Raw genomic sequence first — 20238 nt, 5'->3', positions numbered from 1 at the left:
AGAGGAGAACTGCTGCTATATTTGGACCTTTGTCTGGCACACGTTGTTGCTTAGTAGTCGCTGTACCTGTACAAGTACAATTGATATCCATTGACACGAGGCAGCCAGAGCAATTTGACGTCGGATGTAATGAAGCTTGTCGTTGAATGTTGTTTTTGACTTGCAGCCAGAGTGCGGAGCTGCAAATGCCAAGTTGCGTAGGCGCATGTGCGAGCATTACCTTGTTTGTATGCTTGAGCGCAATTCCCACTAAAACACACTCCTGTCTCGACTTTGTCCAAGCCACCTTTTTTTTTTGGGTTCTGATTTCTGATTCAGACACAGACAGACAAAGAGACATTCGAGCTGACGAAGTACTCCATACAGTACAGTAACGCCAAAAGGGGGTGCAATAGATAAGCAATCACTTCAATCCTGCCCGGCGTGATTGGCCCAAGCCTACGAGACTATCCTATGCCTACTCAAGGTACCCGTTCCCACCATCCACTAAAAATCTCCCGGCAGCGTTTTGTTCAGCACAGCAGCTGTGATCGGCCTGTGGTGAGACCTGAGACGTCGGGATGGTGTTAGTCCGATGTCAAGTGATGGTTGAACCGCCGTGATTCTCGTCCACCTTGCCTTGCATGTCTTTGATTCTTGTTTTCAAAGATTCCGAGAGACAAAAGAGGGGCACGCCTCGTCTCCACCATCGGGATAAGGAAACCGGATTAGATCGTGATTGGATTAGCGCTGAGAAAAAGCAGATTTGAGGTGTGGTTGGAAAAAAGTGGTTGGAGGAAAAAAACAAAGAAAAAGAGAATGAGGTGAGAGAATAAAGAATAGATCAGTATTACCAAGTAGTACTCAGCAGCAGTACTCAGCAGTAGCATTACTTTACTCCTCTTCCTTGACTCTCTGACACCGGCCTGATGGCCTGAGTGAGAGCCTCTCCCGCGATCATGTGCCCAACAAGTACATGCAGCAACCAGGCAGAGAGGCAACTTCGTACTTTATGGAGCAGAGGTGGGTTTTCTTCTCAATGGTTGGCATCGCCGCAATCGTTGATACGGCCGAGATGCCACCAAAAGCTTCGTAGCCGTAGCGCTCCATGCGTGTGTTGGTGCTGCTCTCGGCACTACAGCGGCGCATACTGTAAGTAGACAGGCAGAAACTGACAGACTTGATGCACGAATCGGTTCCATGTGCACATGCTAGTGATGCTTGTACTACTTTCGTAGCGGCCGTCAGACATCCATTGATAACGGCAAAGCGGCTGGTGTCAAAGCGATGCCTGTCTGGGGGCTCAACGCCATTCATGTTGTCAACTCCGGCACCATCGGCTTCGCTGTGAGGCTGGGAGGCGGTTTGCTCAGGCTGTTTGTTGACTCGAGGCTGCACTGCACTGCACTGTTCGCTTTGTTTTTGTTTACCTCCCTATTCTTTCTTCGCTCTCACCCGGCCCCCTTTTCTGACCTGACATGACAGATGCATGACCAACCTCGTATGTGCTACAGTACTGTATCTGCTGTTCGTACGGGTACCTACTCGTAGCAATCAAACAGCAAACGGATACCCGCCTTGCCGCCCTGCTGTGAATGTGAATGTGAACGTATGTAACTGTAACACTGCATCTTTGACTCCCGTCCATGTCAATGGCAGATCGCCCGTCCGTCACCCGTCTTCAGCCCCCCTAGAAACTCTCTCTGGCTGACACGAGTGCATCATCCCCCGTCACAGACGCTCCACCGTCCCAGTTTTGACTTTTTCTTCCTCTTCTCCCTTATCCCTCGCAATCCCCGGCGATCCACGGATACAGCTGCTGCATCGAGCACTAGAATCGTGTTTGTGGCGGCGCCCACTTGTTTCCAGCGTGAAGACGGATTTTCGGAGCAATCGAGCTGCGGCTCATCGTTGTTCCCCCCCTAGCACAGCTGCTTCAGGCGGTTCCAGCACTTCGCGGAACCGCTGAGGCGTTACCGGCCTGTGCGCTAGACCACTAAAGCCCGCCCACCGCGTCCACTAGCGGAGTGCAGTACTTGCTGCAGCCAGCAAAATTCAGCGTCGTAGCCGGGTACCGTACGAGTACATGCACTTGCACGGGCTCGGCCACGCCTCTGCTTGTACTCTTCACACCTTCGCACAGCCGAGTCCAGGCACCCGGCACATGTACATGTACATGCGCTTCGTACCTCGTAACCCGTACCTTGGACAAAGCTCCAGGTCCTCGTATCGCTGACTCTCCTCTCACGAGAAGTTGAGCTTCCCCCTCCATCCATTCGACAAAAGCATCTCAAATTCTCTCGACGGCCCTCAGTGACCCTCGACGACGCTCGCTCGTTGACTTCCGCAGCTTTGCGGCAACAGACGCTCGTTTTTTCTTTCTTCTCTCGCTTTTCCCGCCGCCGCCATGACAATCCGCATCCTCGTCAACGCGGCGCTGCTGGCCATCCCCATCGCCGTCACTTTGGGCATCTTGTTCGGCCTCCAATCGCACCGAGCAGCAACCGGCCAGCCGCCTCTGTTTGCGCCTGAGCCTCCCCCGATTCCATCTCCCAAGCCGCCGGCACCACCAAAGAATGGTGTCACCAAAACGAGATACTGCCAGAAGTCGTTTGGAATTACGCCTGATACAGAGGGCCAGCAATATACCTGTAGGTGCCGCCTGAAATGTCCCTGGAAATGTGCTGTGGCGCAATCAACCAATTCAAGATGGCCAAGATGGATGCAGCCAAGGCAGTACACATTGGTTCTCGATAATTTCATGTGGTTCGGGCGAGGCCTATCTGTTTCGACGCTGCGGCTCTGACCATGGACTGGTCTTGGATGTCTCCGAATCATTTATGAAGCCACACCAGAGCGCCATGACTTTTTTCTTGAATTCCCATCCTAGGCATCACTTGAAAAGCCAGTTGCTGCATCCTGAATCATATTTTGATCTACCACTGCTACTTTGCATCTTCCTCTTCTCTATCCATACTCATCATCCATTCCCTGTTGCAAATGGTGATCCAACAAGCTCAACTAACACTTGCTCTCACTAGTGAACCCCAATCAATGGAACTGGAACCCGGGTGACCCGGGAGCGCTTTGTGTCAATGTATGTACCTGGATCCCAGGCGTCCTTATCCTGGTGTAACGCCTGCTGATAGACTTCAAGGTCACCACGTTTAACAACGGCACATATGCCACAAAGACCACGGCTCCCCAGTTTATGATTTCTTGGCAGTACCCCCCTGGACCAGAGGATGACCCAGTTCACGCTTTCCCCAACATCCAGGTCGACAGCGATGTATTCCCTGCGGCCATTAGCAGTATCTCCAAGGTTGACGTAGACCTCCAATGGTCTTACGGTATTGGTAACGAGACTACTGTTGCCGCGAGTCTCGCCGACCTCACAGCTGATAACCTCAACACCAACGTTGCCATCGACATGTTCATCGACAGCGACAAGACGGCTGCCCAAAACCCCTCCAAAGCCAAGTACGAACTTATGGTTTGGTTCGCTGCCATCGGCCCTGCTACTCAGCCCATCGGCTTCGCCACAGGCCCCGTTTCCACTCAGACTCTGGACGGCAATGACTTGTAAGTGTATTCTGCGTACTTCGGGAACCCCTCGCGGATGCATTGCTGACGGCCACCACTTATAGCAACCTTTACGCTGGTACCAACCAACAGGAGCAAAACGTCCTAACATGGTACACGAACACGCCGGTGGAAAAGTTCAACGGAGACATTTCTCCTCTCATCAACAGCCTGTTTAAGCTCACCTCTACTACCACCGAACTTCCAAAGTCTGGCGACTACCTAGGATACCTGGCCCTAGGCTCTGAAGCCTTTTCCGTGGATAAAACGGTCACCCTTTACGTGCCAAAACTATCGATAGATATAGAAACAGCTGCCTCAAGTAGCACCTAATAATATAGCGACCTGATTTTTTTTTTTCTCTTTCACTGTATCTCGCCAAGGACCCTACTCGATCATTACCTCATTTGACCTGCCGACACGATCTAATTGGGATATATATCGGTGAAAATTTAACCGTCCACGATCAGATCCGGCTGAAATGACGCCGCCAAGGCCCCTCTCTCGATGCAACCTCCTGTGGCAGTGGCGATGGAAAATCTCCTAGACGACGGCACGGCAAAATAAAGCATCAATATATCGATCGAACAAGGCATGGCAATTACTCCGATTCGATCTCGACAGGCAATGATGGGATTAGCGGCCCAGCGGTCCCAGAAACTCGGGCGAGTTTGCATTGCATGGCGATTTGAGCCGATTGCGTCTAGGGTATTGGAGTTAGGGTGGGCTAGGCTATAATATGAACATGTTTCGTTTTTTTTTTTTAAATTTGCACGCGCATTATGATGGCCCGGAAAGCTACGAATCATGGAACTCGAGTGACATTTTTTCTTTTCTCCTTTTTTTACACTACGCTCATGTCTGAAACCAGCTTTTCCCGGCAGCTCGGTGGTCAGTGGGGAGTGCGATCTTCAGGAGCGAGGCTCTCAGCTCTCATGGCAAAACTCTTCGGGTAAAAGCTGCGGATGACTTAATTAACCTGTTCGCCACCGCGCCCCTGGGAGCCTTGCAATTGACCAATGAGAAATGGATATCGGGCAATTGTATTTTTAGAAAAGGAATGTTTTAGTGCAAGCTGTCGCGTTGCCGGTCGCCGGGCTAGTATCGTCGCGCCCTGGCTAGAGGGGAGTTGGTTGTTGTTCCAGGATGACGAATCTCTAATTTTTAATAAGTGAAGCAATGAAGCGACTGATATTGGTAGTTACATGTACTTTCAAGACAAGACAAGAAGCGCAATAATAATGTCAACTTTTGGGAACAATACACTATTTTATTACTATTTTGCAGCCGGAATTGTTCAGCTTACTCTTCCCGTGATTCCACAAGCTGTCAACCTTAATAGACACGGACTAAGAAAAAAAAAACTCTTCTTATCCACCAACGGTCTTTTTTTCTCTTTTCTTTCGGCCACCCCGGAGTCCATGAAGCCCGTGTTTCGAAACCACAAACAGCGGAGACTTTATGTAGGAAGTACTCGTACTTACTTTGCTTCACTGACAATTTGGCCGCATACCGAGACCCTTTTCCATCCAATAAGTTTGTGTTCGTTCCTGACTTGTGACAGAAAAGTGGTGCTGTTGACCCACGGATGGAAAGGTGGGCTTGATGGATATGTACTTGGCTTGCTTGGCTTGCTTGTATTGATGACTTGTCAGTGTTTGATGATTAAGCTGGGCGGGTGTATGTCGTTTGCCAAGCTTGGTTGGCGACGACATTTTGATCTGTTGGATCGTTGGATGGCTTGGTGAATGAATGCATGTTGTTGGTGTCTTTGGTGGTATCTCTGGACCGTAGACGTCTCTTTGTGTATAAGTTTCGGACTTAATAGATGTTGATAAATGAACAGTAGTGTAAGCATCATAACTTAGATCGCGTTTGATCTTCCCCCTTCAACACCGATTTCTTCCAGAAATTCCTGATGGTATCCCAATACATCTCCTCATTTCCCCGGGGCAGCGAACAGTGGTTGCTGTTTAAGAAGCAAACATTATCAACTTCGTACCCTTTCTCTTTTGCTTCCTTTATATGCAGCTCAACATCTTTATATCCAACCACCACATCTTCTTTGGCGTACAAGTAAAGTCGTCTAGCCAAGCTCCCAAAGACATTCGAATCATTGAGCTGGCGGCGATAGTCCTTTACGCCAGCAACCAGCCCCGCATGTGTTAAACTCGTAGAGAGAGTTACGGCGAGAAAGAGTAATGGCTTTCCGAGTAGCTGTCCCAAAAGAGTAGATGGAAGAGAGACTATGGCTCCTTTGTATGTGTGCATATAGTCTGTTTGTCCGGGACAGCAGTCTATTATGATGCCGTTGAGATACGGTCTGAGATCAAGCGGTTCGGCTCTATCTTGAGTATCCCGTAGTGAAAGGGTCAGATGGATAGCAGTATGAAGCCCCCCATTGGAGAATATGTGAAATAGTACAGAAGGCCTGCCTTTAACCCTGCTGGTAACATGCCGGCGAATAGCATTGCGCGCCGGCTTTAAACGCGCATGGATGGCACCAGATGTTGCAGCTGCAAACTCAAATACTCGTGTAGTGACGAGGAGGATTGTCGCTGCAGGCCAGATGGCGCGGTAGCTGAGGAGGTATTTCTGGATCCTGGAGGCCGTAGCTCCGCCAAGCCAAGTGAACAGAACGATCAAAGAGGGACCTTGACTGTCATCGGAAGTAGAACCGGAGGATTCATAGAGATAGAGATTATCGCCGATAGGCTGGAGAGGCTCCAAGGCATTAGGACGGCTGGACATGGTTGTCGCATGCCGGAAATTTTGATCCTTCAGTGCTCAATACACATCACACGAAGAAAATTAGAGAGCATCGCACATATATTCACAATGTCTAAGACCGCTGCCTCGGTAGGAAACCTTGACTCCGCCTTTATCACACAGCATTGTGGCTGAATTGTATGCAGCTGAAATCCTCCGCCAGCTCCTGGTACTACACTATTGACCAATAGTCCCTCTTGTATGATGTGCTCATCCATACAAATACCCTGCATTGGATGGAACCCAATAGACCAGCTGCAACCATGTCCAGGATAATCCTGCCAATCATTGTCTTCCTTTTATATCCGTCACATTTGAATTGCCGCGACAGAGCAATCGTTCTCTGAGCGACAACCTGATATCAGAGGCCTGATCGATAGTTTAAAAACCAACTCTCAGTTTTGCCAAAATTTGAGAATATCATCATGATATATACACTGTTTAACTATTGCGTGATGAATTGAATTGAGTTGTTCCGGTGAAGAGGATGGTCCTAATAATGACTGACTTTCAGTTCATGCTCTATCAAGTCAATAGCTTCAAGGTAAGCCCCTGTATTCCCTGCATCAGTATGCCGACACCATATAATGACCAATTCTAATTTTTACTCACCTGCGACATTCCATCTCTGGTTTGCCTTTCGTAACAAGTCCATACATAAAGACACCTGCGACGGGTATCCCGAGGCTTCTACGGCTGGAGTCGTAGCCATGAGGTAAACGATATTAGCCAGGCACTGGTAGATGCTATCCAAGAACCAGGGCGACAAGCTAGCGAGATTCTCCATGGACTCTTGATCTTGCACCATTTCCCCGAGGACTTCAATGAATGACATGGCCTTGAAAATGCAATCCTTCATTATGCTTTGGCATCGGAGAGCTATTTCGCGAGCGAGGGCCATTTCGGTCACATCAAGGGCCCTGTCGTTGTAAATGGCGAATGAGTCGCAGGAGTGATGATCGCATAACTTCATTAGTGCGCTAATAGTAGTTCTGTTAGTTTTTCGACTTGTCTTCAATAAGTATGGTTACGGTAGAACTCACCTTAGACAAACTCCTACGGAGCTGTAAAAGTGCATCATGCTGGACCTGTCTTTGCCGATGACCTCTAGGAAGGACCACAAGACCTGGCTGAGCACCTCGACATCGTTCTGTACGAGTGCTAGGCTTCGCGTGTCATCATTGCAGTGCTTGATAACCTCTCCCTGGAGATGGGAGGCCTGAGCAAGACGAGCAAACGGGCTTGCGGACAAATGTTTTGATGAAGATAGAATCAGACGCTCAGGGTACATGGCTTGCTGTAGACAAAGTTATGAGCTTCACTGATCTGGTGTTTTTAGCACAGTAGATGTCACTTACCCCAGAATCCCAGGAGTCATCATTGACAGGGAGATGAGATGTTGTCTTAGGATCAGCGGATAGGAGAGGCCGGTTGTCCCCAACAGAAGTGATGTACCTGCTTGTCATTAGCCTTGTAATTCTTGGATAATATATGCATCGAAAATGCTATGAAGGGAGGGCTACCGTTCAAGAATCACAACCAGCCACCAGACCCGCTGTCTCTCTTCCCAGTCTATCCAAGTGCGCGGCTGCTCCAAGATTTGAGGCGCTTCCCGGTTATGTATGCCGAGGACCATGGCTTGTGTTACACAACAGCCCACTGAAACATAGGCAGCAGGAAATATGCCGTGTCCCATCTCATACACTGAGATGAGTAAATTAGCCTGAAGTTTTAGCAGCGTATATACGCCTGCTATTTCCAGAGAAGCTGCAAATTCCTTTGCGCAGATGTACAGCAAATCTTTCACTGCGTTGGACGAGCTTCCGGGCACATTCTGGATGAGCTTCATGGCAAGGAGCAACAAAGCGAAATCCGCTCTGGGGCGGTTACCTAGTTCCAGATCAGCCAGCGAGGTTAAACGCACTTGACTAATGATGGGAATCCACTTGTGGATTGTCTGGAAATACTGTGACATGATGACCGCGCTTTGAGCCTGATCCCCTAAGTAGGCCCAAACGGCGGCGGGGATCATGTCACTCGAAGGCGGCGAGGGAGCATCCGGGCGGGTCTGGATGTCTGTATCCAGGAACAGCTTTTGGAAGCGGAGGGCTGCCGGATAAAACGCACAAGGGGACTGCGATATTGAGAAGCTGGTTGTGTCTCGACTGGAAGCCGTCGAAGTGGATTGAGGCTGGGGAGAGAGCCTACTAACATGGTTGGCGACAAGAGACTCGAGCTCTTGGATTCGGGTTTTCAGCTCATTCTCCGACTGCCGATTGGAATAATCACATGGCCTGCGTAACCTGGGATATGTGAGCAATAGACCAATGAGATATGAGGACTTCTACAAGAATGGAAATTTGATTCGGAGCAGGGGCCGGAGTCAATGGCCGGTGAGGCGGCCGCTCTAATAAAGCAGTATGCGGGAAGCGGAAGCCGGTAGGTGCTAGGCATTCCGGTAAAATACAAGTATAAGAGAGACGGTAGCAAGTTCATGGAAATATGAAGAAGCAGGTAAAATGATGAGAGGCAGATGGAATAGTTACCTGGTGCAAAGAGAGCAGCTGGGCAAGGTCTTGTCGCACCGCCGCTTGTATTTTTGGCAGGCTGCGCAGGCACGCACAGCCTTTTGGCTGGATTGCGAAGATTTGTCACTCATATCGGAAGAGGAAAATCTAGAAGCAAGCCCAATGCGCAAAGAGTGTCAGTAAGAAATTCCGTGGTGATTCGGTTGATGGCGATAATCGTAGCTCCGGAAAGGTACAAGCGGCCGCTCAGGAGCTCTACAGATCCGGAGCGGGAACGAATGACGCTTTCTAACACGGAGCTCCGGTCCACTCACAGCACTTGAAACATCGGCAGTTGGTTTGGAAGACGGAGGAGGCCCGGTGATGAGTTGAGAGGTTCTGTTTACTGACGAATCTCTATTGTCCCTCTTTCTGTGTACGTATGTGTTCAGTGTGTAGCGCTTCGGACAAGCGAGGATGACAATTACATTAGGAGGACATTTGATGAAAGGCAAAAGCTTTGAGAGCCAGCTCCGTAACTCTGCCCGCAAACCTTGCTGAAAGCGGCAGGGTGGGATTTTAACAAATTGGAGCGGCCGCGCCGAGCGGGCTTTTCCCGCTCGCCCTGATGGAGTCCCGGGGATAACAAATCTTGGTTTACTTGTCGGGCCATGTCCGCCACTAGCTTGTGGTTGTACAGAGTCGCTTTTGAGCGGCGTGGAGAGCCGCACATTGAGGGGGAGGCAAGTTTACAACTCGAATGTAGATTGCCTCCTCACGGAGTTAAGGTAGAGCAAATGGGATGAAGATGAGGAGTTTTAAGCTCAAGATACCTAATGTGGGTTGAAAGACAGATCTATAAAGATGAAGGGGATGCCGCGTATGTTCAAAGCAGAGACAACAAGTCAACAGCATCATTCTTCACAGCTCAAAGCATTACAATAAAGCAGCATCATCTACGAAGATATACAAAACTTGACGACATATACAACAAATCACTTCAATTTCATAGCAATGGCCCGCATTTGGTTCGTCACTGGCTCTTCCAAGGGCCTTGGTCTCGCTATTGTCGAGGCGGCCCTCGCTGACGGCGACAACGTTGTCGCTACTGCTCGCAACCCAGCCACTGTCAACCATCTCGTTGAAAAGTACGGACCAGACCGCATCCTACCATTGGCCCTCGATGTCGCCAACAACGAACAAGTCGAGAGCACTGTCAAGGCCGCTGTTGACAAGTTCGGCCGCATCGATGTTGTGGTGAACAACGCTGGCTACGCCATCCCTCGATCACTTGAAGATAGTTCCATTGACATTTACCGCGACCAAATCGACGTTAACCTGCTTGGAACCGTCTATGTCTCCAAGGCTGTGACCCCAATTCTGCGCAAGCAAAAGTCCGGCCGCATCTTGCAAGTCTCATCTGTGGGCGGCCGCATGGCGACACCCGGATTGTCTGCGTACCAAGCTGCCAAATGGGCTGTTGGCGGCTTCAGCGGCGTTTTGGCCAAGGAGCTCTCACCATTTGGCATCAAGATCACCGTGTTGGAGCCTGGCGGCATGAAGACCGACTGGGCTGGCTTTGCGGACGACGAGATTGTCATCAGCGAGCCGTACCAGCAATCTGTGGGAGAATTCCAGAAGATCCGAGAACAGTACAGGAACTACCGCTCGGAGCCTGCCAAGGTGGCCGATGTGATTGTCAAGATCTCTAAGGAGGACGACCCGCCGCTGCGATTGCTGCTGGGCCCCGAGACGTTTGGTTTGGCGAAGCAGGTCGGGGAGGAACTTGCTGCATCGGATGAGAAGTGGAAGGCTGCGACTCTTCTGGAAATTTAAGCATGTTGCTGCATGATGTACAAAGCAATGGAGATGTGTATGCTTGAGCGGACTACTTAGCGAGTATGTTGTTTATTGTTATGATTACATAGCTCAACGAGGCAATTTTGAGTGTGTACTTTATAGATTCGTCAGTGAGAAGTGTTATTGAGGTATTGAGGATATAAACCTTTATAGATAGCCCTTTACTTATATTCCAAGCTTCAGAGAGGGTGCCTATCTGAAGCTTGGTAGCAATAGGAGCTGTTTACTTCTAGATGACAATAATAAGAAATATTGGCCTAGACATCACCTAGCTTGTAGAACACGCTGTATAAATGTATAAATTACGTGCATCTTCTGTCCATGCTCACATGAGACAATGCCAATAAATGACTTGACTCAGAGTTAGCTGTATTGAGAAGCGAGTTACTCTATGTGCTCCATGCTCTGTATTCTGTATGTATTTCTAGACTACTGTCTATCTAACATTTGTCATATGGATACATCACTAACTCGCGATAAGCACAAAAATATCTCATCGTTATTGCGCAGCTGAGACGGTCAAAGAGCGTCTTGCTAAAGTACGTGGTATTTTTGGGTAGCATTCGCAGATCCAGCCAGTGGTATGACTTCATGTTATTTCCGCATTAATCACAACCTATGAACTCATTTTTCAAGGTCAGGTGCCGGTCAGCTCTGCTGGCTCGTTGCTTTCAACCCGCCAACGAGACTGTGTCTCACTGCAAATAAATAACACTGTAAATAAATAGCAGTTTAAATAAATAACATTATAACTAAATAACACTCAAAAGTAAATACAACTCTCATTGCGCACATGCAGAAAGTCGGTGATCCGTATGTATTTGTGAGCAACGCATCAGGCACTCGCATCTGATACTAAGTTGTGCAAGGGTATATTGCGTAAACGTAGTGGCATCTGACGACAAGGTCTTACAGCGGGTGAAAGCAAGGTTTGAGCATAAAGTAAGAGACTGGTCTCCCCTCATCCCGAGGATGTCGCGAACTTGAGACTTCAAAACCTATTACATCTTGACTTGATCGCTTTTAGTGACTGCCGCCATGAAATTTACAAGTACTGTTGCCTTTCTGTCGGCTCTAGTCAGCCTTTCCGGCGCCGTTTCAACGGATAACGCCTCAGAGCCAGCCGCTCGGCCTGACTATGATGTGATAATAGTCGGAGGGGGTCCTGCAGGCCTCAGCGCAGCCAGTGGCCTAGCCCGTGTTCGCCGAAATGTCTTGTTAATTGATTCGGGGGAATACCGAAATGCCCCTACTCGACATGTGCATGATGTGATTGGGTTTGATGGTATGTCATCTCTTCACAGATAGACGTATGCATATATGCGCATATAACGCCCGTGAAAGCACAAACACACAAACAACTTTGTATAAAAGCATACCAACCGATGGGCAGGGGTCACGCCAGCATACTTTCGTTGGGTGGCACGCAAACAGATCTCGAGATATGGCACCGCCAACTTGGTAAACGGCACCGTCACTAAGATCCAGCCAGGGGCGAATAATTCGTATTTTACAGTCTCTGCCGATTACCCCGACGACAATAAACTCACATTCACCACACGAAAGGTCGTTCTCGCAACGGGATTACGTGATTTACTTCCGTCCACACCTGGACTCATCGAGAACTGGGGCAAGGGCATCTATTGGTGCCCCTGGTGCGACGGGCATGAACATGCGGACCAGCAATTAGGCATATTAGGGCCTTTGGAGAAAGCTACAGATGCGATTCGCGAAATCATTTCCCTTAACCGAGATATTATACTACTCGTTAACGGCACGGATACACCTGAGCAACGAGCTGCCACTGAGAAAGGGTTTCCCAAATGGGAGCAGTACTTGAAGCTGCACGATATAAAGATTGACAACCGAACTCTCACATCCATCAAGAGGCTTGCTAATGGAACGACGGGAGACGAGGACCCTAGTCTACCATCCCATCCCGAACATGATCTCTTCCAGCTTAATTTCGAGACTGGCGCACCGGTGCTTCGGGCCGCTCTTTTGACCAACTTCGATACAGCGCAAATGTCCAACTTGGGTGAAGAGACTGGTGTGGCCCTGTATGGTGGAAGGCTTGCCGCAGATCAATCTCGTGGCATGGTTACGAATATCCCTGGCATATTCGCCATTGGAGACGCAAATTCAGATAATGTCACGAACGTCCCCCATGCCATGTATAACGGCAAGAGGGCCGCAGTTTACATCCAGGGTAAGCTACATACTGAAAGAAAGTCCTGAAATATCCAACTTATGATGATGCTGATTCACTTGTCTTTTTTTTAGTTGAAATAGAAACAGAGAATGCAGAGGTAGAAGCTGAGAATGCAGAAGTAGACGTCGAGAATGCAGAAGTAGAAACCGAAGTGGTGCTCGCAAAGCGAGATCTTCAGGATTATATGAGAGTGTTATGGGAGCGAATGAATGTACCAGGTGACATACTCTATGCGGGAGAGTTTGATCAATGACGTCGCCGATGACGAATATCTTGTACATGCATTTCACAGAAAAGAAAATATAGACACAGAGTCCCCAACTTGATAGAGTTCATATATATATATCATAACTGTCCGGGATGAGGATACAGCCTACACATCGCAAGTTGCCTTCCTCGGGTATAACCGAGCTATAAGGTATAATCATAGCCTATCTGCTATGTAATCCGTATCATTTTATGACTTATAGAACAAGAGTCTCCGATTTCGTGGCCCCTGGGCTATTGGGAGATCCTTCATCCTCAACATGCCACTGGTTGAGCATGCGCCGAGCTTGATTGCGCTGTGAGTCTTCCAATGCAAACTGAGAAACAATAGTCAGGGAGAAGTTTGTTCGAACAGCATCTCCGCAAAATGGATTGATCATGCTCAGATACGCGGAGGCATTGAAGACCGCTGTCGCATGTGCAGAAATTGCGGCCAGATGCACATCAACATCTGACGGAATATCGGGACCGGCGGGGTTTGGAGGAGGCCTCGAGAGAGAAATGATGAAAAGAACTGTGTGGAGGATCATGTGAGTGGCGCTGTATATGGAAATCATACTCGATGTGAGTGTTTCGTTATTGGCAACCATCCAGGGCCCGGATAGCGGAAGGACGGAAGATGGAGAAGAGGCTGTGATGTAGGCGTTTTCGGGGGTATATGAGCATTGTGGACTCAATGTGATGATTTCACAATGCTCTTGTTGAAAATCTAGCCACCAGTCTTGAAGCTGTGCTAAGAGAGCGTTTACCCTTTCTTCCATGTCTGCTTTACGAGCTGTGGAGAGGTCGTGAACCCTGTTTACTGAGTATCTCAGTGTTGCACCCCTCTGGTTCATGTATGGGAGGCGAAGCACTTTGGTCAATGAGAGGATGATATCGATGAGCCGGTCGTAGCATATCTTGTGTTTCTGCTCAAAGGGAATAGATAGCCACTCAGGCGAGGAAAATTTGGCAGCTCGGTTGTTCATGATGGAGTAAAAGGCCTAAAGAGAAGACATGTTAGTCAACAATAACGAAAACAACTGTCAAGATGTCTGGAAATACAACGGAAATGCTCACCTCTCTGACTCTTAACGAGCGCATCACGCTATGTGCAAGTCCACTGACACATTGGTCCGGTCCTCGTTTCTCCAGCATCTCGGTGGCTGCCGCATGGTGAAGCAACTCCGCATTTGAACTCCCGCCTTGCAATGCTTCATAAAAGGAAAACATGATTGGAACGCATATTTCTGCAATTTCCGCTATACATGGCTCTTTGGATGCCTGACTCTCCTCCGACGCTGGTGCCGGGAGTGTCTTTTTTGCTGGCGATTTGAGTATCGTGGCACGATAAGTCTGTATTCCGGCTATGTACCACCTCACGGCAGCTATCTTGGCTCTTATATCATTGTTGGTGACGGCATGATATAATAATGCTGCAGCATGCATGGCGTATCTGAGTGAGGATGGCAAAGCATTCGTTGCAGCTAGGTGGGGGAGCTCGAGTAACCATGATTGTGGCCTCTGAGAGGAATAGTTACGACGGGAGCTGATGATGAGCTGAGCAAAGTTGCCGACGAAGCAATATTCATTGTAAGCTGAAGCGTCTAGCTCTGGAGGGATGTTGATGTTGTAATCGAAACACTTGCCAAAGCAGTTGTCCTCGTCGAAATGGGAGGTCTGCTCGGGGCTTGGCTGGTATGTTGTGCCGCCAAAGATAGTCTCGCTCTCATCATCGTTTGTAAGAAGATCAAGGTATGAGATTTCTTCTTCAATACCTGTTGTGCGGCTACAAGAGGCAGATGAGGCTGCGATAGGGGTAATCTCATCGCTTTCTTCCGTACTACCTCGTTGCTTTGTTGCATCATCAGTCTCTTCGCTTTCTTCCGTACTACCTTGTCGCTTTGTTGCATCATCAGCAGGGGCAGACTTCTCTACTTGCTCCTTGGCAGTTTCTTTCGCGTCGGCAACCCTTCTCTTCTTTTTCTTCCGCGGCCAAAGCGAGTTGCAGGCAACTTTCTCCGTCATGTCAAGGAAAACTGCCCCACGAATTGCTCCGGAGCACGGGAGTCCGAAGCGCGCGCATTTCTTACAGCATCCGGCTCTCTCATCGCACTGCATCAATCCAGTGAGTTGGAGTACTTTCAACGGTCTAATAATGAAAGCGCAAATGACGTTGTAGTTACCTTGATGCGACGTGAAATGCACTGCTCACAGCCTTTGCTGCGTGGTTGGCGGCGCGCAACTCCCGTAGACATTGCGAAATGGAGCTGCTCAAAAGCTTTCGCGATATCCTTGATATGGCTGCTATGGTGTTTGCCGATAGGAAACTCCTCGAGTGTTCTGGTCGCTCCTCGTTTCTCCTTGTTTCACTGATCCTCACAAAGGAGAGAGCACCAGATCTTATACAGCAGTGGTCTTGGGTTGTAACGCAGGTCGTAAGCGGTGTGTTGGTGGGTATAATCGTCGATTGCACATCTTACAGTGACAGCACACGTGTCATGACACCGCGAGCCCATTCAATTCTGGGCAAAGAGTTGCAAAGAGAAGCATTGGAAAGAATCAAGCTTCAAAAACCAGGTTCCCTGGGTGAGCTCGGTGGGGGAACACATGCCGAGTCCCTTTTACATGTAACTAGCGAGACGCCACAATGCTGACGCCTCTTGGGACTTCGGCTGTCTGGGATTTTTGCCACGAGTTTCTCCGTGTCCGTATTGCGGGCTAAAGCCGAGCAGCATAACGAACTATAAGCCATGTCGAACCATCGTTTCGGTAGCGTTGAAACTAGGCAATATCCCCGCTGTAACCAAATGCTGTGCACTATAGTTGATTCATGATCACGAGCAACTCGACGGCCATGCTTCCACAACACATGGACGGCCGACAACTGTGCTACCGTTGTCTTCATGTCTTCGTATTTGCATGCAGATACGAGAAGAGTTGTGGGAGTTGGTTACGTCATGACATAGATTGTAATTATAGTATTTGCTGACTATGGCTGATTACGCAGGGCGCATTTCCTAGTTTTGTGGATGGACGTGTGTTGATCTGGCCCCCTGCATATTCCGGAGTAAATTATCCTCCCGATGGATATATTCGGGTGGTTAAGGGGCTCTACTTGACTTCTATCCTGTGACTGAATCCATAAGGACGGTCATAAGGAAGTCCTTGAGTCATTTCCGATCCTCCCTGTCAACATTGTCAAACTGAGGAACCCTAACAAGCTTATATCAACACTCAATAACCTCAGTCTAGAACATCCTTAACAGGATCTCTGTCAGAGAATCAAAGTTTGTCAATAAAGTGCTCTTGCACTTGAAACTGAGGAGGGGAAGGCAAAAGACAAAGATATTCTTCCGATGTGGCGCCAAGTGAATGCAAGAATTTTGCCGCTTAGTAAGTTGTATGGGACATGAACTATAACTTGCGACCCCCATGTAATGCAGTGACACTTGCCATGCTTGGATCAGCTTACGGACACTATTCTGATGGCTGTACGAGGTTAAACTGTGAGAACTGGAACCGCCAAGCCTTACCAAAGCATTATATGTAAGTGACCATAAAAGGACATTGCATATTAATGCAAGAATTTGCTCTAGACTATCCACCAGAGTAGTCAGTGATTATAGTCAGGAGAGCCCCTGAGGTTTCCTAGATATTAGCTCGGCTGGGTTTTGTCAACAACCGTAGTCATCAACATTCTATTTCCTCTTCCTAGACATACTGCCAAGAGTCGTTGGAGCCATCAGCTCATATGGTTTTATGGCAGGATAAATCCTGGAACATATCGTGGGCAGACAACTGTGTCATGTCCATTGCTCTGGGGTGTATCCTCTGGGATGTATTGGAAAGGTCGCAGCAGGCTTCACATTGTTGTTGATCTGGAATAGGAGAGGTGATAGAAAGACGCAAGGTCAAACGCCGACAGAAATTCCGGTACGCTGCCTTCAAAGGAGATATCCATTGCCAGTCGTGTCTCGAGAAGACCCATGGCCGTATAGTAAGAGGCTGTGTGACTGCGAATAGTCCGTATCGCCATAGTCAGAAGAATAGGACAGCTCTCCCCTTGGGAAAATTTTCTGCGCCTCGCCTTTTGACTGGCCAGGGTCGTCTGTCATGTTGGTGTCGTGAGGGGTGTATCGATACGCGTAGCGAGATTTTCCGTAGATCTTCTTATCGAATACCGAGATCGTATCTGTGATTAGCTCTCCCTGGGATAGTCCTGTTGATAGTAAACGAAAAGCTGTCGGCATTTCCCATGGACAGTATTCCGCGTATTAACAGGAGCATCCGCAGCGATTACGATAGATTCATTGTGAATGAATACATGTATACACCAAGCAAAAGAATCATTCCTTCGACTGCGATTTTATAAGTTTTAAAAAAATTTGTCCGCCGTTGGTTGTGCTGTCAACACGAGTAAGACAGCTCATGGCGGAGTTTCGCCACAGGGAAAATTACCAAAAGAGGAAATTATCGCGACACTTGCATTAGGTCCGGCACGTCTCTCACCAATTACCCAAGGCGGAAATCTTCCCTCAACTATCGTCTGATCTGGATCAACTTCATTGACCAAAAGAGTACATATCGATCTTTTCCGTCTGATTATATCATATTCCGGCGGATTTGGACGATACGGAAAACTGCAAAAGTCCGCATTTCGTAAAGAGGCGTAGGGAGGCTTTACGTGCGGCATTCGCACTAACACGAGGCACTGACGATGAGTATTCACAACGGGGATCTTTGACGGATTTCAACTCTCTCTAGCATGGAATCAACATGTTTAGATGTGTTGTTCAGGAGTTCGGGACCGGTCTCGGCAAGCCATCGCCCAAATCTGCCAGGAGAGGCTTGCGTAGATAGTGGGCAGGATAGACAGAGCTGAAAGGAAGAAACAGCATATAATATTGATGATGCCCTCTCTAGAATTCAGCTTTTCCCTCTCATTCAATACACCAATTCAACTTTAACTCTATTCTCTATAATACCCAAGCCACCAAAATGCCAATCTCGATTACGATACGCCAGCCGCCCAGCCTCCGGGACAAGGAAAGCGAGCTGGCTATGCGTATCAAACAGCCCTTCAACGTTGTGGCGGTTGGCGATCTTATTCAAATGGTACCTTTTTCGAACAGAGATGAACCAGATATCCAAGCTCTTGTCCAGTTGATGCAAAAATCCGACATCACCTTTGCCAACAACGAGAACACCATCGTTGATCGCCTTACCTTCCGCGGCCCTATTGCCCATATGGAGGCAGACAAAGACGTTGCGGACGATTGGAAGAACATGGGTATTGATATGGTCACAAAAGCAAACAACCACACCTTTGACTGTGGTGATCCTGGCCTTGTCCAGAATCTTGAACAACTTCGCCGTGTCGGTATTGACTATGTCGGTACTGACTACAACACTGTTGAGGCACGGCTCGCTCGCTTCAAGACTACGCCCAAGGGTATTGTAGGCTTCATCGGTGCTTATTCCGAGACCGAGGATTACTCTCAACTCGTTGGCGTACCTACACGCGATCCGATTGTTGTGACGCCAGACCAGCTTGAACAGCTGAGAGCAATGCGGGATAGCATCCTCGCTCGCCGTAGTGAAGTCCCCAGGCCGCTTGGTTTGCCCAAACCAGATCCAGAGGGATCTGTTCTTGTTTTTGGACGACAATTTCGAGTTAAGAACGCCAGTGCGGAGGCTGATGAAGAAGTGGCCGGCATCAAGAAACGCTTAGAGCACCATCACGGATCGAAAGGTCCCATTACATACAAGAATAATTCCCTTCGTTTGAATGTTTCCCACAGCGTCACTGCGGAACAAATGCAGCAACTCCGAGCCATCGCCGGTGTCGAACCAAGCGACTCCGCTGAGACCCTTGAGGCCTTTGATCTCCGTTTCCGAGTGGCTGATAAGCCAGGAGAGTACGGCTATGAGATGGAGCCCCAAGACTTGCGCGATATTCTCCAAGAAGTCCGCTCTGGAAAGCAATTTTCTGATTTCTTGAGCGTTACTATCCACTGGCACCAGAATCGGTTTTCGTTCCAACACTACTCATTCGACCATTACCCGCCCGATTATCAGGTCAAGTTTGCTCATGAAGTCATTGACAACGGCGCCGATTTCTTCTTCGCACACGGTGTTCACACTCTCAAAGGAGTCGAGATATACAAAGGAAAGCCCATCTTTTACGGCGTCTCCAATTTTGTCTTCCAAAACGCTCAGTTCCGCTCGTGGCGCGACGATGCGGCCGGTCGAGTTCCTGCTTCACTAGAAGGCCCTGTTGTTGGAGACGGTGAGGTCAATGAGAATCGTTGGGCTTGGTTGGATGCACCAGAGAACAAGGAAGCTCTGCTAGTATCGGCAGATTACGCTGAAGGAAAGTTGTCTCGAGTTCTTGTCTACCCGGCAGATCTGGGACAAACGTATCGCAACGGCTCTATGATTGGTACGCCCACAAAGCCCACTCCCGAAGTTGCCAACGATATTCTTAGCCGTCTGTGTGAGTACTCGCAGCCGTTTGGCACGAAGATTACGATTGAGGATGGGGTAGGAGTAGTTCACATTCCATCCGAGTAGATTAAGATCTGGTTGTTTTCTTACACACAGAATTGAGCAGACAACTGGGAGTAGCCCTCCAAAATTCCATGTTAGATAGAAATTGAGTCAATTTTCGATGTATTAAGACCAGAATTAACTTGATTGTAAAGACCTGTTTCTATGCTATTATGATCTTTAAATCCCAGGAAGGAAATGTTCGCGATGTGGAGTGCCGGTAGATGAGTACCATGTAATCATGCATGCGCGCATTGGGGAAAGCTAATTCCGACATGCCAGGAATCCACTGTTTGAGATCGATCTTCATAGCCAATCGGGCATATGCAGGCAACTAGAGACACTAAAACGTAGACTTGCTTACTGCGTCTATCTTAATGGAATTTTGACATAGCTGTTCTAAACTGTGATGAGAGAATTAAGAGACTACGAAACTATAGACAAAGAAAGGAAGGAGCAAAAGAACAAACGTGAGTCAACTAGTAATAAGCCTAATTTTGGTGTACACACAACTGCCGTCGTAATCGCTGT

At 48.5% G+C, this 20238-nt stretch overlaps 8 protein-coding genes across 8 annotated transcripts; 5 read left to right on the top strand and 3 right to left on the bottom strand.

The window, feature by feature from the left end:
- The first annotated feature begins 2124 nt into the window (after positions 1-2124).
- Positions 2125-3954, top strand: V8C40DRAFT_105741 (concanavalin A-like lectin/glucanase domain-containing protein). Its single transcript, XM_083210722.1, has 4 exons — positions 2125-2630; positions 3021-3076; positions 3137-3561; positions 3627-3954. The coding sequence occupies exons 1-4, from the start codon at positions 2387-2389 to the stop codon at positions 3892-3894; spliced, it is 993 nt and encodes a 330-aa protein (XP_083078451.1). The 5' UTR covers positions 2125-2386; the 3' UTR covers positions 3895-3954.
- An 874-nt stretch (positions 3955-4828) lies between these two features.
- On the top strand, positions 4829-5501 carry V8C40DRAFT_234367 (uncharacterized protein). The gene has a single exon (XM_083213600.1). It carries the CDS (start codon positions 4983-4985, stop codon positions 5307-5309), a length of 327 nt encoding a protein of 108 aa, XP_083078450.1. The 5' UTR covers positions 4829-4982; the 3' UTR covers positions 5310-5501.
- On the bottom strand, positions 4849-6344 carry V8C40DRAFT_234366 (putative DNA repair protein). The gene has a single exon (XM_083213599.1). The coding sequence runs from the start codon at positions 6310-6312 to the stop codon at positions 5419-5421; it is 894 nt and encodes a 297-aa protein (XP_083078449.1). The 5' UTR covers positions 6313-6344; the 3' UTR covers positions 4849-5418.
- A 103-nt stretch (positions 6345-6447) lies between these two features.
- V8C40DRAFT_105714 (transcription factor domain-containing protein) lies at positions 6448-9370 on the bottom strand. Its single transcript, XM_083210721.1, has 7 exons — positions 9173-9370; positions 8877-9005; positions 7854-8633; positions 7689-7785; positions 7374-7627; positions 6943-7310; positions 6448-6882 (listed from the first exon to the last, which is right to left on the bottom strand). The coding sequence occupies exons 1-7, from the start codon at positions 9184-9186 to the stop codon at positions 6824-6826; spliced, it is 1701 nt and encodes a 566-aa protein (XP_083078448.1). The 5' UTR covers positions 9187-9370; the 3' UTR covers positions 6448-6823.
- A 167-nt stretch (positions 9371-9537) lies between these two features.
- On the top strand, positions 9538-10855 carry V8C40DRAFT_234363 (uncharacterized protein). Its single transcript, XM_083213598.1, has 2 exons — positions 9538-9625; positions 9692-10855. The coding sequence occupies exon 2, from the start codon at positions 9852-9854 to the stop codon at positions 10671-10673; it is 822 nt and encodes a 273-aa protein (XP_083078447.1). The 5' UTR covers positions 9538-9625; positions 9692-9851; the 3' UTR covers positions 10674-10855.
- Positions 10856-11735: 880 nt separating this feature from the next.
- On the top strand, positions 11736-13239 carry V8C40DRAFT_282795 (NAD(P)/FAD-dependent oxidoreductase; the record flags this gene model as incomplete). Its single annotated transcript, XM_083221843.1, has 3 exons — positions 11736-11982; positions 12091-12906; positions 12981-13239. 3 exons carry the CDS (start codon positions 11736-11738, stop codon positions 13160-13162), a joined length of 1245 nt encoding a protein of 414 aa, XP_083078446.1. The 3' UTR covers positions 13163-13239.
- Positions 13035-15771, bottom strand: V8C40DRAFT_234360 (Zn(II)2Cys6 transcription factor domain-containing protein). Its single transcript, XM_083213597.1, has 3 exons — positions 15342-15771; positions 14236-15270; positions 13035-14159 (listed from the first exon to the last, which is right to left on the bottom strand). Exons 1-3 carry the CDS (start codon positions 15411-15413, stop codon positions 13374-13376), a joined length of 1893 nt encoding a protein of 630 aa, XP_083078445.1. The 5' UTR covers positions 15414-15771; the 3' UTR covers positions 13035-13373.
- A 2347-nt stretch (positions 15772-18118) lies between these two features.
- On the top strand, positions 18119-19731 carry V8C40DRAFT_282793 (CapA family protein; the record flags this gene model as incomplete). Its single annotated transcript, XM_083221842.1, has 1 exon — positions 18119-19731. Exon 1 carries the CDS (start codon positions 18157-18159, stop codon positions 19729-19731), a length of 1575 nt encoding a protein of 524 aa, XP_083078444.1. The 5' UTR covers positions 18119-18156.
- Positions 19732-20238: the final 507 nt, after the last annotated feature.

The sequence above is a fragment of the Trichoderma camerunense genome, assembly GCF_050948025.1.
Source record: "Trichoderma camerunense strain CBS 138272 chromosome Unknown V8C40scaffold_2, whole genome shotgun sequence".
Lineage (NCBI taxonomy): Eukaryota > Fungi > Ascomycota > Sordariomycetes > Hypocreales > Hypocreaceae > Trichoderma > Trichoderma camerunense.
This window is presented reverse-complemented; position numbering and strand designations above follow the sequence as displayed.